General features: G+C 47.0%; 1 protein-coding gene across 3 annotated transcripts in view; it reads right to left on the bottom strand.

The window, feature by feature from the left end:
* LOC135899842 (uncharacterized) overlaps positions 1 to 15,678 on the bottom strand; it is a 29,326-nt gene that overhangs the window by 10,743 nt on the left and 2,905 nt on the right. For all 3 annotated transcript variants that reach the window (XM_065429222.1, XM_065429221.1, XM_065429220.1), the window contains exons 2-3: positions 14,491 to 14,893; positions 234 to 833 (exon numbers count right to left, since the gene is read on the bottom strand). In XM_065429222.1, the coding sequence (XP_065285294.1) occupies positions 234 to 833; positions 14,491 to 14,883 (993 nt within the window). In that variant the 5' untranslated portion in view covers positions 14,884 to 14,893. The remainder of the gene's footprint in view (positions 1 to 233; positions 834 to 14,490; positions 14,894 to 15,678) is intronic.

The raw sequence follows: 15,678 nt of genomic DNA, 5'->3' as shown, positions 1-15,678 counted from the left end.
TGTCCTTGCATTCAGCCCCACAGTAACTTGGCCATAGCCGGAAATCAAACATGCCACCTTGCGCTCACTTAGCAGCAGAATGTTATAAGCCACTATGACAAAAAGGCTTTTATTTATTTATTTATTCAATATACCCGTATGCTGACTACTATGCCGACTTCCCAAACACAACTTTCTCTGCGTGCACACCTTAGCGAACCCCTGAACTAAAGAATAGATGACTATAGCCTCACCTGCCAGGAAGCCAAATCAGGCCAGCCCTGTTCATCCATGTTGATAATGGCGTTGGTCACTGTACAGTTTGGCCACCTCGCACGCGCCGCCAGTGCGTGGTTACCATAGGCGTATCGCAAGGCACTGCATGCCTGCTTGATCTTGCCGGCCATTTGTACAACCGTCTCTCGTCCCCTAAGGCAGGCACGAGCAAGATGCTGCTCGAGCACGTACGACACACAGGTCACGAGCCCATCAGTACCAGAGGACTCCGAAGCATAGCCATCCATGGAGGGGCACACCAACATTGGGCAAATGCTGCCTGCTGGGCCGCAGGGAAACAGCTCGTCCCTCCAACTTGCACTTGACGAGCATAATGAGACGTAGTTAAAGGCGCAAACGTAAGGCTGCTTTCGACCCCGCAGGTCGTACTCCTGGGCCCTGCCCAAGCTGGCTAGCTGGCAGACGCACACTGTGCTGAGCTTATGTCCTGGATCGCTGAAGTCCATTTTGGGGCATCGCCGCCTGTACAGGGCCATGTCATAGAGCCAAAGACGCCGCAGAACAAATGGGGATACCTTCTCGTTGATGGCCTTGTACGTCCAGCCCAGCATGCTAACCTTTTCAAGGAAGGAAAAAAAGAGCAAAGAAAATAGAGTGAGTGGGTAAATGTAACTGAAAACACATCAGCACAAGGACTGGCCATCAGAAATTTGAGTCCACATGGAATTAAGTGAAGGTCGAAGAGCCAGTGCTACAGACATAAAATGTCTTGGAAAATGAGGTACATATAAAAAAAGAAAGAAAAAGAAATTATATATATAAAACAAAGTGAACCTGAGTAAGACAGCAAAGGTTGAAATAATTCAGCAGGCAGAATGACATATGGCGTGAAGGCGCTAAATTTTAGAGCCATTCTTTTATTCAATTGTATTGCTTCTTTTTTATGATGATGATATGTGGTCTTTAATGGCGCAAGGGCCAAGTATGGCCAAAGAGCGCCATGCCCGTGGTAATGAGTTCGCAGTGCAGTTATGAGTTTCATGAAATTGGTGTGACGTGGCTGTAAAGGGGCCTCATCAGCCATAAAGCTGTGTAGCAGATTTTTGAGATAACGAGGCTAATGAAGAATGCACCAGAAACAGAATGATCACAAAACGCGAGTCCACACTTGATAGCTCATTAAATGCACCAAAAATGAGGATTTATAACTGTGAGCCGATCATAAACAACTTGTACGTCAGAAAGAATGTGTTCACGTGTGGCGTCTGAGCACTACCAGGAGTAGATGGCCTATAATCAGCCTGTATTGATCCTCTCAGTCTCACTGACGTACAGGTACGTTCCCGCTTTTGTGTCTTGCACGTTTTCCACTGTCTCCACTTGGATGTGCACAGTAACACGAAGTTGGCGAGCTCCAAGGTAGTTCCACCATCTGTTGTATACTTCCTGAACCATATTTTTTAATCTCTCTGGGTTTTTTCAGTCTGGATTTTTGTTAGTGCAGTTTAGAAGGCACCCTTTAGAGGGCGTGGATGCGCTGCAGGGAGCACGCATGTGCCGATGAGAGGCTTAGTTCCTGGACTGTGTCCATTGCTACGGCGACAATTCTCCACTCAAATGTTGCGCCATAGCACATGACTACGACTCTTGCATGTTTCTGCCATCTGTCGTACATTTATGCAAAGTTTATTTTGTGTTTTTCTTACCCTGACATGGCAGTTCTATCAATGAAGCATGTGCATCAGTACAAAACTATGTAGGAGATACAAAACCAAGATGGGATTGTGAGAAACATGCTAAGAGTGCACTTGCCATTATCTGCGTCATTTCTTTCCCTTCTGCATAACCAAAAATTGCTGTGCTCGTTTTTTAATATCTGAGAAAAAAAAGATATCATTGCTGGGGTTGCGTCACCTCCAAAAATAGTCAACACTGAAAAGTTAAAGGGGTACTGACACAAATATTGAAGTAGTATAAGCTCTACCATATGCTTCTTCCACGTGAAAGTGGCAATAATGAGTATGAAGGCTGGGAAGCATTTGTAAGATATCTAAATCGATATTAAAATCGGTCTCCAAATGCTAGACCTGGCATCACTGCCATTGCCATGACTGTCATCATCATCATCAGCCTATTTTATGTCCATTGCAGGACGAAGGCCTCTCCCTGCGATCTCCAATTACCCCTGTCCTGTGCCAACCGATTATAACTGGCGCCCGTGAAAATCCCAGCTTCATCGCCCCAGCTAGTCTTCTGCCATCCTTGACTGCGCTTCCATTCTCTTGGCACACATTCTATAACCCTAATGGTTACCTAACCTGCGCAGCACATGACCTGCCCAGCTCCATTTTTTTTCTCTTAGTGTCAATTAGAATATCAGCTATACCCGTTTGCTCTCTGATCCAAACCGCTCTCTTTTTGTCTCTTAATGTTATGCCTAGCATTCTTCGCTCCATTGCTCTTCGCGTAGTCCTTAACTTGTTCTCAAGCTTCTTTGTCAGTCTGCAATGTCAGCACCGGTAAACTGCATTGATTGTACACCTTCCTTTTCAATGATACTGGTAAGCTTCTAGTCAGGAGCTGACAATGTCTGCAGTATGCATTCCAACCCATAGAATGGGATAGAATAGAAAAGCTTTTTTAAAATGCTGGCAACTGACAGTTTAACACGTCGTGACGCTGGCCAAGCACCGACCCATGGTTATGTCCTACTGGTCAATTCGGCCCGTTTGTGGTGGGTCATGAGGCTTGTGCTTTTCGAGCGCACCCCGGACCTGCTGGACGGCCCATAGTTGAATGTCCTTGTCTATAGACTGCACTGCCCTTCGAAGTTCGGGCGGGTATGTACTGGAGGTAGCTTCGGTCGGGAACCTTGCACAGTCCCACATGATGTACCATTGGTCCGCCAGACCCAGTGCACAAACATTGCACACACCACTTGGATAGAGTTCTGGGTGAAGCAGCTGTAGTCAAACATGTGTGTGTGTGTGGCAATGTGAAGCATGTAAGGAGCATGTGTGGCCGGGCCACTTTTTGCCGGGGCGAGGAGTGACCCGGCCTGTATCTGCCTTAGGATGACGGCCTCCTCCCCACTGAGTGCCAGGTGGGGAGGTAGCATTGTCCATAGAGCTAAGCGGTAACACTTAGTAACTTCACCATAACTGGTCACTCGGTCCTTGGTATCGAACCACCACATGGAACGGTCCCTCTCGGGGCTGCGGAGGGTAAGCGCTCGTGCCGCCGAATGGGCCATCTCGTTGTGGTTCGGTGAGGATGCACAGTCGCCAGCGTGCGCCGAGAACCACTTGATACGGATAGTGCTGCTGCGGTCTTGGAACTGGAGCTTGCCGATGATGGTGGCCGCCAGCGTGCATACTCGCCCCTTGGCAAAGTTGTGCACGGTGTTACTCGAGACACTGAGCACGGTGCAACACTCGGCCTCGGAGATTGCCAAAGTGATGGCAACCTCCTCGGCGTCTGTGGCGTCCATGCACCTCACACTCGCTGCTGTTGTTGAGGTGCTGGTAGCCGCCGCAATGACAACTGCCACGAAGCCTTCCCGCTTGTATTCCGTTGCGTCCACGTATCGAGCATGCGGGTCTTGGGCGTGTTGCTCGGTGATGGCCTTGGCCTGCGCCTGCCGCCGTTCTTGGTTGTACTCGGGGTGCATGTTCTTCGGGATGGCATCCATGTGGATGTGGGCCCGCGCCTCGTCGTTGATCTCACATGATTGCCGGCTGGGAGCTTGGGGATTGTAAACCAGGGACATCAGTACACTGTGGCCTGTCTTGGTGGTAGAGAGGCGCTCCATTTGTGCGGTCAGCTGCGCCTCAGCTATTCTAGGGTGTTATGGACACCGAGCTGCAGTAGCCGAGCTGTACTCGTGGTCTCCATTAAGCCCAGCACCGTCTTGTAAGCCCGTCTGATCAGCGTGTTGATTTTGGTCATGTCAGTGACCTGCCAGTTGAGGTAGGCCACAATGTAGGTGATGTAGCTGATCAGAAACGACTGGACAAGGTGCACGAGACTATCTTCACACATGCCCACCCGTTTTGTCGAGACTCGGTGTACGAGCCGGATGGCATCCATTGCCTTGGTGGTAAGCTTGTTAATGGTCTCGTCATTGCGGCTGCTCTTGTTTAGCCGCAAGCCCAGGACCCTGATCTTGGGAACTTCAGAGATGCGTTGCGCCAATGCAGTCACGATCTTGATATTATCGCACTCCCAAGGGGGAGCATGTTTTCGTCTTGGTCGTAGCGGTGTGAGGACGAACAGCTCAGATTTGGCGGGCAAGCACATTAGGCCAGTGCCGTCAAAGTGCTGCTCGATGGCGGTAAACACCGCCTGCAGCTGTTGCTCGATGCTGGAGTCGGTGCGGCTGATCGCCCACAGGGTTGAATCGTCGGCGCAAATTGTATGCCGGTCGCCCGTCCCCCCTACTGCCCTCGCTACCCCGATCATGACGAGGTTGAAGAGCAACGTCGTGATGACCGAAACCTGCGGAGTACCCGTGCAGCCGAGCTTATGTTCAGGGAACTTGAGGTCTCCGGCGTGCAGTTCCACTGTGCGGTTGGTCAAGAAGTCTTGAATGTAATTTTAGCTCATTACCTCCATGTTGAGTCTTGATACTTGTGCTAATATGGCTGAGTGATTGACTTTGTCGAATGCGCTTTGTAAATCAAGCCCCAGAATCACTTTGCTGTCTTGTGTCTTGTTGTCGATGATTTCTTGTTTGAGTTGTAGCATGGCATCTTGTGTGCTGAGTCTGTGCTGGAAGCCGATCGTGTGCGGATAGAGACCTTCCTTCTCCAGGTATACCGCCCATCGGTCGGCTACCACGTGCTGCAGCACCTTGCCCACGCAGGACACAATGGTACACAAGTTGCCGATGTCAAGTGGTTTGCCCCGGTTCCGGGATCAGGATCGTTCTTGCCATTTTCCACTGTCGCGGGAGCTTGCCCGAATGCCAGCATTCGTTGAAGGAATGGGTTAGGGCCTCGATCGATGCATCGTTGAGGTTGCATAGCATCTTGTTGGTAACAGGATCAGGGTCGGCTGCTGAGCGGGTGTTGAGCTCGTGCATGACTACCCGTACCTCTGACATGTTACTGTCTCAGCCGAGCCACGCGTTGGGCAGCCCTTGTACGGGGGGTGGGTTTCCGTTGGTGTGTCCGGCAGATACTTGGCTTCCAGGTTCTTGATAACAGCGTCTTTTCCCTGTTGTAGTGTGGTGGTGCGCATGAGACGGGCCAGGCGGTCGCGCTGGTGTGATTTGGTTTTACTTTCGTTTAGAAGTCAGCCTAGTTACGGTCTCACTCATTACCTCTATGTCACCTACATCTCGCTGTTCTAAGGCTGCATATTTGTTTGCAAGTACCAGCTTGAATTTGCATGCTTTTACCTTCACTGCATCTAGGTTGGCCTGTTTCTTCTCGAGTAATTTTGTTCTTTCTCTCTTCCAACTGAGGTAAATCCTAGCTCTCACTAACCTATGATCATTGCACTTTACCTAACGCTTTTACACGCTGCACTATGCTGGGATTGGCAGAAAGTATGAAATCGATTTCATTTCTTGTTTCACCATTAGGGCTTTTCCAGGTCCAGTTTCTGTCGCTACGTTTCCGGAGGGAGGTGTTCATTATTCGCAGCTTATTGCTTTCCATGAATTCTAACAGCATCTCTCCTCTAGCAGTAATAGAATTGACGCCATAGTTGCCAAATGCTTGTTCCCCAGCCTGCTTTTTCCCAACTTTTGCATTGAAGTCGCCAATTACTACAGTATACTGAGTTTGCACTTTTCTGATCGCTAATTCACCATCATCATAATCACTTCATTATCATCATGACTGGATGTTGGAGTGTAGGGTTTTACTAACTTTAATATATACCTTTTATTAAGTTGGAGAGGAAGAAGTGCCGCGGAAGAAGAACGCCTGTAACTGTGGTCTCTTCATTTTCCTGTCTCCCGAACATTTTTTTACATCAGAGGTTGTGCAAAGGGCACAAGTTCATCCTCTGGGATGGGGGATAGGAATCCCAACCAAGTGTTTGACCCTGGTCGTCCACCACTGGCTGCATTGAAGACAAGGGACCGCACTGGCCTTTCCACTATTGCCCTTGAAAACTTCTGACAGCTCAACGGTTGAAGAAATGGAATCGGATAACGATTTCACACTTGCCGTGGGTCGTCGCTTGAAGAGAAAACTCAGGAGGAAGGACATCAACAGACAGTGAATTGTTGCCCAGGCAAGACACTGGTAAGCAATCATTCACCGTTGCTTACATACCTACCACAGCTACCGACGATCTCAACACCTTGAACAGGCAAAGCTTAAAAGAGAATTTTGAGCGAATTGCTCCAGGCCAAGTCAACGAGATCAGAATGAATGCACGGAGGAATATCCTCTCGGTTGATGTGAACAAGTCAATTTTGAATACGCTAAAGACTGCCGTGCTACTAGGAAACATCCCAGTGCACTTCTTTTTTTGTGTATGGAAAAGGAACCTCGACTGGCGTTATCTCCGACATGGATAAAGAAATCACAGACACCGACGTCGAGAGGCTTTTGAATTCTACCCCACGATAATGAAGTGCAGATTCACCGCTTTGGTCAATTCCAGTGTGTTAAACTAGTCTTTGACTCTGAAGCATTACCTGACAACGCAAAAGTTGGATACGTAAGACACCGTGTGCACCCTTACGTGCCAAAACTGGTGCAGTGTCAGAAGTGTGCCAAAATAGGACACGCAAGCGCAGCTTGCAAGGGCAACGTAACATGGCAATGTTGTGGAGAGGCCTAGGAAAATGATAGCTGCAATGGTGATATAAAATGTCCAAATTGTGCTGGTCCACATGAAGCAACATCAAAAGACAGCCATAAAATCAGGAACAAAATGTCAATGCTTCGAAAGGTGGCGTAGGAAAGCTACACTCACAGACAGGCTGCTACATCGATACACCACCACAGGCGCTGATCGCGACACAGATTACAGCAAGAAAAGGGCATTTCCCGAACAGATGGACCATCGGCCGCATGCCGAACTCCTCACTTGCCGAGTTTGCTTCTGCGATCAAGATGCGAGCTCGATATATCTTCTTCGACAGCAGTACGTGGAACACATGCGCAGCATAAAACTATGTTTCCGCCGAACGACTGTGACATCGAATGGCAATTGCTCCCATCCAAACAAACAGGCATGAATACGTCGGGTGATATGTCTGAAAAGGTGGTTGAGAATGATAAGAAAGAATATAGGTTGAATATAGGGTTATATAAGGTGACTAGCAGTATGGATGATGCCAGTCTGATTCAGGAAGACCTCCATATAATTAGTGAATGGTGCACAAAGTGGCGCATACAGATAAACCTAACCAAAACAGTCGACATAACATTCACTTAAAAGAAGAACTCTATAAATTTCTCCTACACCTTGAATAACAATTTAATAGCTAAAGTAACACAGTTTAAATACCTGGGTGTTTGGTACACACCAGAGTTATCATGGCAGAAACAGGTTAACTATGTAACTGATAAGGCAGGGAAAATGCTACGTTTTTTCGTAGGAACTCCAGAGCATTCAGCACGTCTACATGAGAGCTGCTATACAAAACGTACGTAAGGTCCGTCCTTGAGTACGCCTGTGTAGTGTGGGACCCTCTGACGGCACGTGACATTTATAAACTTGAGAGTGTACAGAATCTAGGTGTGCGGTACGTGTCAGGTCGATACAAAGTTAATTTCAGCGTTACGAGTGCTAAGGAAGAGTTTAAATGGGATACCATGGAGGTACGACGCAGAAGGCTGTGACTGAAGCTTTTCCATTCCATATACTACGGTACAATTGGTATGGAAAGGGGCAAATATATAATGCCACCTCATTACCGATCACAACGCGTGAACCATGCACTAAAGGTACGAGAAGTTCTATGCATTACAGAACTGCATGAGAATTCATTTTTTCCAAAAACTATACAAGAATGGAATAGGTTACCTCGTCATGTCAAATGATGTATTTTTTGCCCTATTGAAGTCACTCAACTACCCCGTTTCTTTTACCTTTAGGTTGAATTGCCCATGTATAACTTGCTGTGTTTTGTAAATTCTGTAACTTCTGTTGAACTTTTTCATTTCTTTTTTTTTTCCTCCCACGTCGGGAAAAATATATATATATATATATTTTGAGCACGTTTCTAACTGTTTTGTCAAACCTCCCCCCCCCCCCCCACTGTAATGTCTTTTGGCGCCTGTGGGTACTAAATAAATAAATAAAATGAAAACGTATGAAGTATGCTGAAACACCTCATACCGTATTTACTCGAATCTAGGCTGACCCCGATTCTAAGCCAACTCTAAGCCAAAATATATATATTACCTCGAATGTAGGCCGAACAAAAAAAGCGAGGACGGCGTTCACAAAATGCAAACAGCATTTATTGCATCTGAACGTGCAGAGCTCATTCAATGTCGTCGCCGCTGCTAGACTCGTCGTTGTGTTCCTTGTCACTGTCACCTTCAAACAGTGCACTATCTTCGGTACTATCAAGTGCATTAGATATGCTGCACTTTTTAAAGGCGTGCAAAATCAAAGTACCTGGGATGCTGTCCCACGCTGCAGCTACCCAGCCCGCCAGCTGCGATAGCGAAAGTTCAACGATGCCTCTGCGGCTATCACAACTTTTCACTTGAAAGCGGCACTGTATTGGCGTCTCCTGCTTGGTGCCATCACGATAACATCACGCCGCACACCGATACTAGGGTGGCTAGAATGGGGAGGTGTGAAGACCGGCTTCTGGAGGCTGGCCCCAAAATGCGCACCTGCCACATGCTGGCAGGGGAGCCGTTAGGGCACCATAATTTCTCGCAGCGCCTGCGTACCTTCGGGTGGGTAAATGATCTGGTCGCACTTAGTTTTTTTGCTTGAATACTTTCATGCTGACAAGCATCTTTTTTTTTTCAGCGTTTAGATGCCGAGAGAATTTAATGAAGCGTTTCGCTGCTCTATTGCACATAGAAACTGCGAGCACCGACCGCGCAGCCAATACAGCGAGGAGCGTTTTTGCATCCACGTCTTGCCGAGGTTGGCGCTCATGCCTTGCCTAACGTACAGTTAATAGGAATGCCTTGCAATCCTATTAACTTATTAAGGAATAGAAATACAGTTAATAGGAATAGGAATGCCTGCATGCCTTGCAATCAGTTAAAATTATGCACTTCCTGGCTACGTAGCCTTCAATGTAATAAACCAGGCATGCATCACTGTGCTTCTCCACATAATCCACATGGTCAAAGTCAACTTCTGCCGCTTCTGCAGCTTCGGCAGGTAGTGCAGAGCCGTCCTAGGCGGTTTCTTAATTTTCTCGGAGCAGCTACTACTCCACTAGCAGGGACTCCAATAGTCCAGGGAACACATTTATTCCCGTGCTGTTTTTTCTCTGCCAATCTGTAAAAGCTCATGCACTACTGTAAAAGCATAACACAGCTGCACTGTGCAGACCACGAGAGCTACCTTGTGCAACGCCGCGGCCTACGAGACTGACAGGCTGACGGCGCCCCGACTGGAGCGACAATTTTCCCCCAGGCGGCCTCGCAGTCTTTCGGCAATGGATGTTCAAATACCAGTTTCTCGTGGCTGTAATATGTGAACCAAACTTTATTACACATATCTGGATATGTGCCACTGTGGTCAAGGAATGGCCACAATTTCAGCAAAGTGCTTACTTTTGTTCGTCGGAATTTAACATGCTTTCGTAAAGACATTCCTCCATATGCTTCCAACAAGTATGTTTGCATAACGCTGAAGTACAAGCAGCGCATATTCTCAGTAATTGGAGGATATATACGCCAGCATCAAGCATACTGTTCATATTTGCTGTCCATACTGTAAACTTGTCCAGGTCCCCACATAGTCATCGGCGATTTTAATGCCCACCATACCATGCAGGGCTCTGCTTCGACGAATGCCCACGGTTGAAACTTGGCTGACTTCATGCTTAGTCAAGGCTTGATGGTTATCAATGATAACTTGCCAACATACCTTCGAGGCTTTTATTACAGCAGTTGCCTCGACACTGCATGTTTCAAAGAGCCTGCTGTCTGCTAGTACACGATTGTGCACTGATCTCGGCACCCATGGAAGTGACCATCTACCAACATATATTCAGTTGAAATGGTTACATACCCTAGCTCCGCACACTGTGCGTTCCAACGATTGGCCAACATTTCGAGAATCTGTGAACATTGCATGTCAAGCCATCCAATCACCATCCAATATTGAAGATGTCATTGTGACAACATTACGCGAGACAACAAAACATCTCAGAGCACCGTCACCTAAATCATCTATTTATGGCCAATACAAGCAACTTCGTGTAATATGGCATCGAGCAGAGTAAAAATACAGAAGGACCAAATCACCATTAGATGTCGCTGCATCACGCCGGGCTCAGTGTCATGTCCTGCGCCATCACAAGCTCGACAAACAACACTGGAGATCATTCTGTGGCTCTCTGGATCCGAGAAAACCTCTCTAGAATTTGGAAAATGGTGCGAAGCCTTCAATTGCCTCCACAACAGCTGCACCCATTCAGTGCTGTGGCCATACGGTAAGGCCGGCGTGAAGCTGAGGTCGCCGATGACTTCTGCAAATTACTTGTGAGTGCCTCTAACGGTATACCAACGCAATCACAATTGACTTTTCCACCATCTAGTGATCACTGTCTGGATGCACCTTTTACTACGGACGAGCTCGACGCTGCGATATCTATCTTCCCGCCAGTCATCTTGTCTAGGACCAGATGGAATTACACACTCCGATTTGTCATCTTGGAGTAGAAGCTCAAGAAATTCTCCTTACACAGCAAGTGTTCCTGGCCACTGGAACTGCAGTCATCTTGTGGCTTTGCTAAAGCCTGAGAAATGCCCAGATGATCTTTCACATTATCGGCCAAGAGCTTTGGCAAGCTGTGTTGGTAAAGTGATGGAGCGGATGGTACTGAGCAGACTGGAATGGCTGCTCAAGAAAAGTGGTGGATTTCCTGATTTTATCAATGTATTCCGAAGAGGCCGAACGTCCACTGATGGTGTTATCAACCTAGTGTCAACAGGAAAAGAGACGTCATCGTCTGATATGTGCAATATTTCTGGATATTAAAGGTGCCTACGACGGCTTCCACCATTCGATTTTATGGGCGCTTGAGAATACTAGTGTTGGCAGCGGGATGTACGCATGGCTGCACAGTTACCTCAGTGGCCGCACCATTTTCATGCCCCCCTCGGAGGGCGAGACTAATAGACATGACGTTCGCAGGGGTGTTCCGCAGGGTGGGGTCCTTAGGCCAATATTGTTGAATGTCATACTGGTGGATCTTGCAGACGAGCTAGGTGAAACAACGCGTATCAGCACGTATGCGGATGATATCTGTATCTGGTCATACGGGGTCACAAGCCCACAAGTGCATGCCAGGCTTCAACGTGCGCCTACCGTTACGGCGAAGTACTTGCGCCGTAGAGGCCTGCAACTCTCAGCAACTAAGTGTGCAGTATTTCCATTCTTGCGCAAATCAATGTCACAATATCCAATCGTTGTCGACGGAATGGTGCTCCCTTTAGTCCCCCACCACAGATTTCTTGGTGTGATAATAGACTGCAATCTTTCTTGGACCAAACATGCTACTGCGCTTAGGGCTAAACTGAATAACTTCATGCACATTCTTCATGTAATATCTGGACTGAGATGGGGCCCCTCTGAGCAAAGTTTGCTCCAAGTGTACCAGGCACTTTTTGTGGGCTACATACGCTACAGCATGCCTGTGTTATCTAACATGGGGTCATCTTGTATACGCACGGTGGAGAGCCTTCAGGCACAAGCACTGAGGATATGCCTTGGCTTGCCATGCTGCACATAAACTAAGGGCACAATAGCAGAAGCATGGGCTTGTCCAATCGACATATACAGGTCTTGTGAACCTGTGCAAACCTATCTTCACCTGCTGACCAGACACTCACAGCATCCTCTGTCAATATTTCCAAGAACCAACCTTGACAGTGCTTTTTCTAAAGCAACTGCATGTCATGAAAGCATTATACCTGCAAGGTTCCAGGCCCCCAACATCCAGGAGACACCTCCATGGACATTGCCAAGACCACTAGTAAGGCTTCAGATACCCGGAATTATAAAGAACTCCCAGGTTTCCTCCATTGGCTTGAAACAGCTCACCCTGTCCCATTTTTACATTACATTGTCCCATATTTACATTATATAGTGGGACTGTACAAGAATATACCGATGGTTTGGTCACACCATCTGCCATAATGGCCATATTTGTCATCCCACAACTTGGAACTACTCAGCGATTTCAATTAGACCACAAATCGACATCTGCAGCTGCAGAACTCGTGGGAATGTGGGAGGCTGACCGTATTATGAGAACACAGACACTTCATAAATGGATGGTATTCTACGAAGCCAAATCAGCACTACAGGCGCTAAAATGCTTTTTCAAGAAAGGACCATATTACCTGCTCGTGTTAGAAATCGACGAACTTCATAACAGCGCCGAGTTAAGACGCCACGTGATCACTTTTCAATGGATGCCTAGTCATTGTGGTGTGATTGGCAATGAACTCGCTGACAGTGAGACAAGATCGGGCTTCTCTTTCTCTGATGAACTACGGATTGCCTACTCATGACCCGACATTAACTCTAAGATCAAGGTACTCATGCAGGACCTTACAAAGGCATACTGAGCCCACGATGACAACATCCACAGATGCCTATATATGATCAACCCAAATGATAAATTCTGTGTGCCCCCGAAGGTTACGCGGAGCGAAACGTCACTGCTACGCAGGATTCGGCTGGGCATTGCTTTCACCCGTCGCTACGCACACCACCGCCAGTCGAACAGCCCTGATTGTGAACACTGCCAGACAGACGCCTGAAACGCTGGCACACGTACTGTGCAATTGCCCAGAGTATATGCTCGAGCGAAGGACGTTGGAAAGTTTCCTAGCCAGCGTTGGCAGGCAACCACTGTCGGAGGAAGCTATCCTCGGCCCATGGCCTGACACTGCAACTTCAATAAATGCAACTAAAGTGTTGTTGAAGTTTCTGCAGGACACCAAGCTCGACGAGCGGCTCTAGCAAGACAACTGTCTCATGTACAAAAGTACTCACCACTTCTATTATCATCATCATCCATCCCAGTACTTTCACTCCCCTTCCCTCTTCCCCATTGCAGAGTAGCAGAATAGAGTGCACTAGCTCTGGTCGACCTCTCTGTCCTTCCTGTCAATCAATTCTATTCTATTATATATTCTTATTAAGTTTGATTACGACTACTGCTACCCTCTCATTAATGCTGTAGAATTTGCCAAGGTTGCCCGCTATGTCCTTATGGATTAGGAATCCTACTTTGTGTTGCTTCTTACCTGGGAGACCTCTATAGCAATAGACTAGGACGTTAGTCAGCACTGTATAAGCCTCAGCAGTTTTACTAATCTCACTAAGGCCACTGATATCCCAAACATTGCCTAATAGTTCCTTGAAGAGTCGTGCTAACTTAGCCTCACTCAAGCTCAGGTGTTAAAGGTTGCCAGGGTCAATTCCCCCATTGGTGCCCTGTCCGGGTCCAGAGATTCTTAGCACCTTCTGTTGCATTACAGGTCTGACCGCCGCCTTGGTCAGGTGCTCCGCAGCTGCTGGGGATCAAGGGCCATTGGTTGATTGAATGACTCATTTGAGAGGGAGTGGCCGAATACTGCACCAGGGAGGTCGATTCCTCTTCTGGTGAGGGACTGACTTTTGTTGAAGCTTAGCCAAAATGACTGTCATACAGAACTAAATTGCAAACGTTATGTAGGAATAACGCTACGTATGACAAGATATTGCTCATGAATACAAAAAAGAAAGCAAGAGAGCTCTATGCATTTCTCCAACCTGTGCTTGCGTGTGGCAGCTGCAAAGACCACAAAAGTGCAGCAAGCCATGGCCATGCATCGTGACACAACCACCTCCGTAGTAATAAAAACAATACTGGCTCACAGAAAAAAAATATTATTAATTATTTAGGGCACTCTGATGCTCACCAGAATCTTTTTTGAAGGTATGGAGCGTTTTGGACCTTCATTTATAGCAAAAGCAACGACAAGTCGAAAACATTAAGCCAGTGTTTCTTCGAGACGCAGCTTTTCGCCACATTTTGCAATTGCACCCCTCTAATGGAAGCCACGAAATCTTGTGCAAGCATTCAACTCAAAAGCATCAAATGCATACCTTGCAGGCAAAGTGATCATCCCGTATCCTGTCCCATGTCTCCTGATCTTCAAACAGTAGGATCTCCCTGCTCGATGATCGCTCTTTCATACACAGCCGCAGCAGATGGAACATCCACTGCTTGGGATCCTCCGGCCCAGAATAAGCTTTGTTGGGAAGGCAGTGCCACATACCGCGGCACCACGACAGAGCCGTCTGCGTCCACAGGGACTTGCTTGAAGTGAACTCTTGCAGGTAGCGGCAGGTGCTTCCAAGGCTCATCAGGTCAAACGGGTCCGACAGCTGCTGGCAGATCTTGAACAACACGATGTCTGGCAGGTCCAGCATCGATTGCCCGGTGTCAGCAAAGCACTTGTGCTCCACTTTGTGCACTGATGCTTTATGTTCCCCCATCCTGCTGGCTCTACAAAGCACAAAAATGTTACAGTGGAAATGAGTAAGGTTATTCATGTAGTAACATTTCCAAACCTAATTAAACATTGGATAAACATGACTTCCTAATATAAAATACCTTCCCATGTGCAAACACAGTGAAATATAAACTCTGCGAGAAGTTTGCAAATAGTATATATTGAGATGGAATCTAATATGAATCAATAGTGCCAGAAACGAATTGAATCAGACCCTTTTCAAATAGTTTTCGAATAAAGACCAGTCGTTCTCACAATTAATATAAAATGACGTTTCTGTCCTCTGAGGAGTGTGGCTCGCTGCAGGCAGACCTAGCCTGGCAATCTATGCTCTAGTATTCACAATATTAGCAAGTTTCTGCCATAACATTGCACATTATGAAGTGCTGTTTATTAAAAGCAAAAATGGAGCATTACAAGCAGTTTGTTGGCATACCCAGAATTCTTTTGAGTGCAAATGATCGTGATTTAGAAGGAAAAGACCGACTCCCCGAGTGATGTTATAGTGTGTAACTGCAAACCTTCTCGCATTTTATGCCTACTGCGGACACCGGGATGGAATTTATCGCACTTCCACTACAATTTTATGTTTGACTGCACACACTAGAAGATATAAACCATTCAAAAACTGTCTGAAGAATATCTGTATTGACAAATACCAACTATTGGATTCAAAGGACACATTTTTTATTTATTGTTTTGTATTTTTCTATTTTTCGATTTCTAGTCTTGTTTATTACCATTGATGTAACCACTCCTGCTTAGGGCTGGAGACAGC

This window comes from Dermacentor albipictus, chromosome 2 (genome assembly GCF_038994185.2).
Source record: "Dermacentor albipictus isolate Rhodes 1998 colony chromosome 2, USDA_Dalb.pri_finalv2, whole genome shotgun sequence".
NCBI classification, from domain to species: Eukaryota; Metazoa; Arthropoda; class Arachnida; order Ixodida; family Ixodidae; genus Dermacentor; species Dermacentor albipictus.
This window is presented reverse-complemented; position numbering and strand designations above follow the sequence as displayed.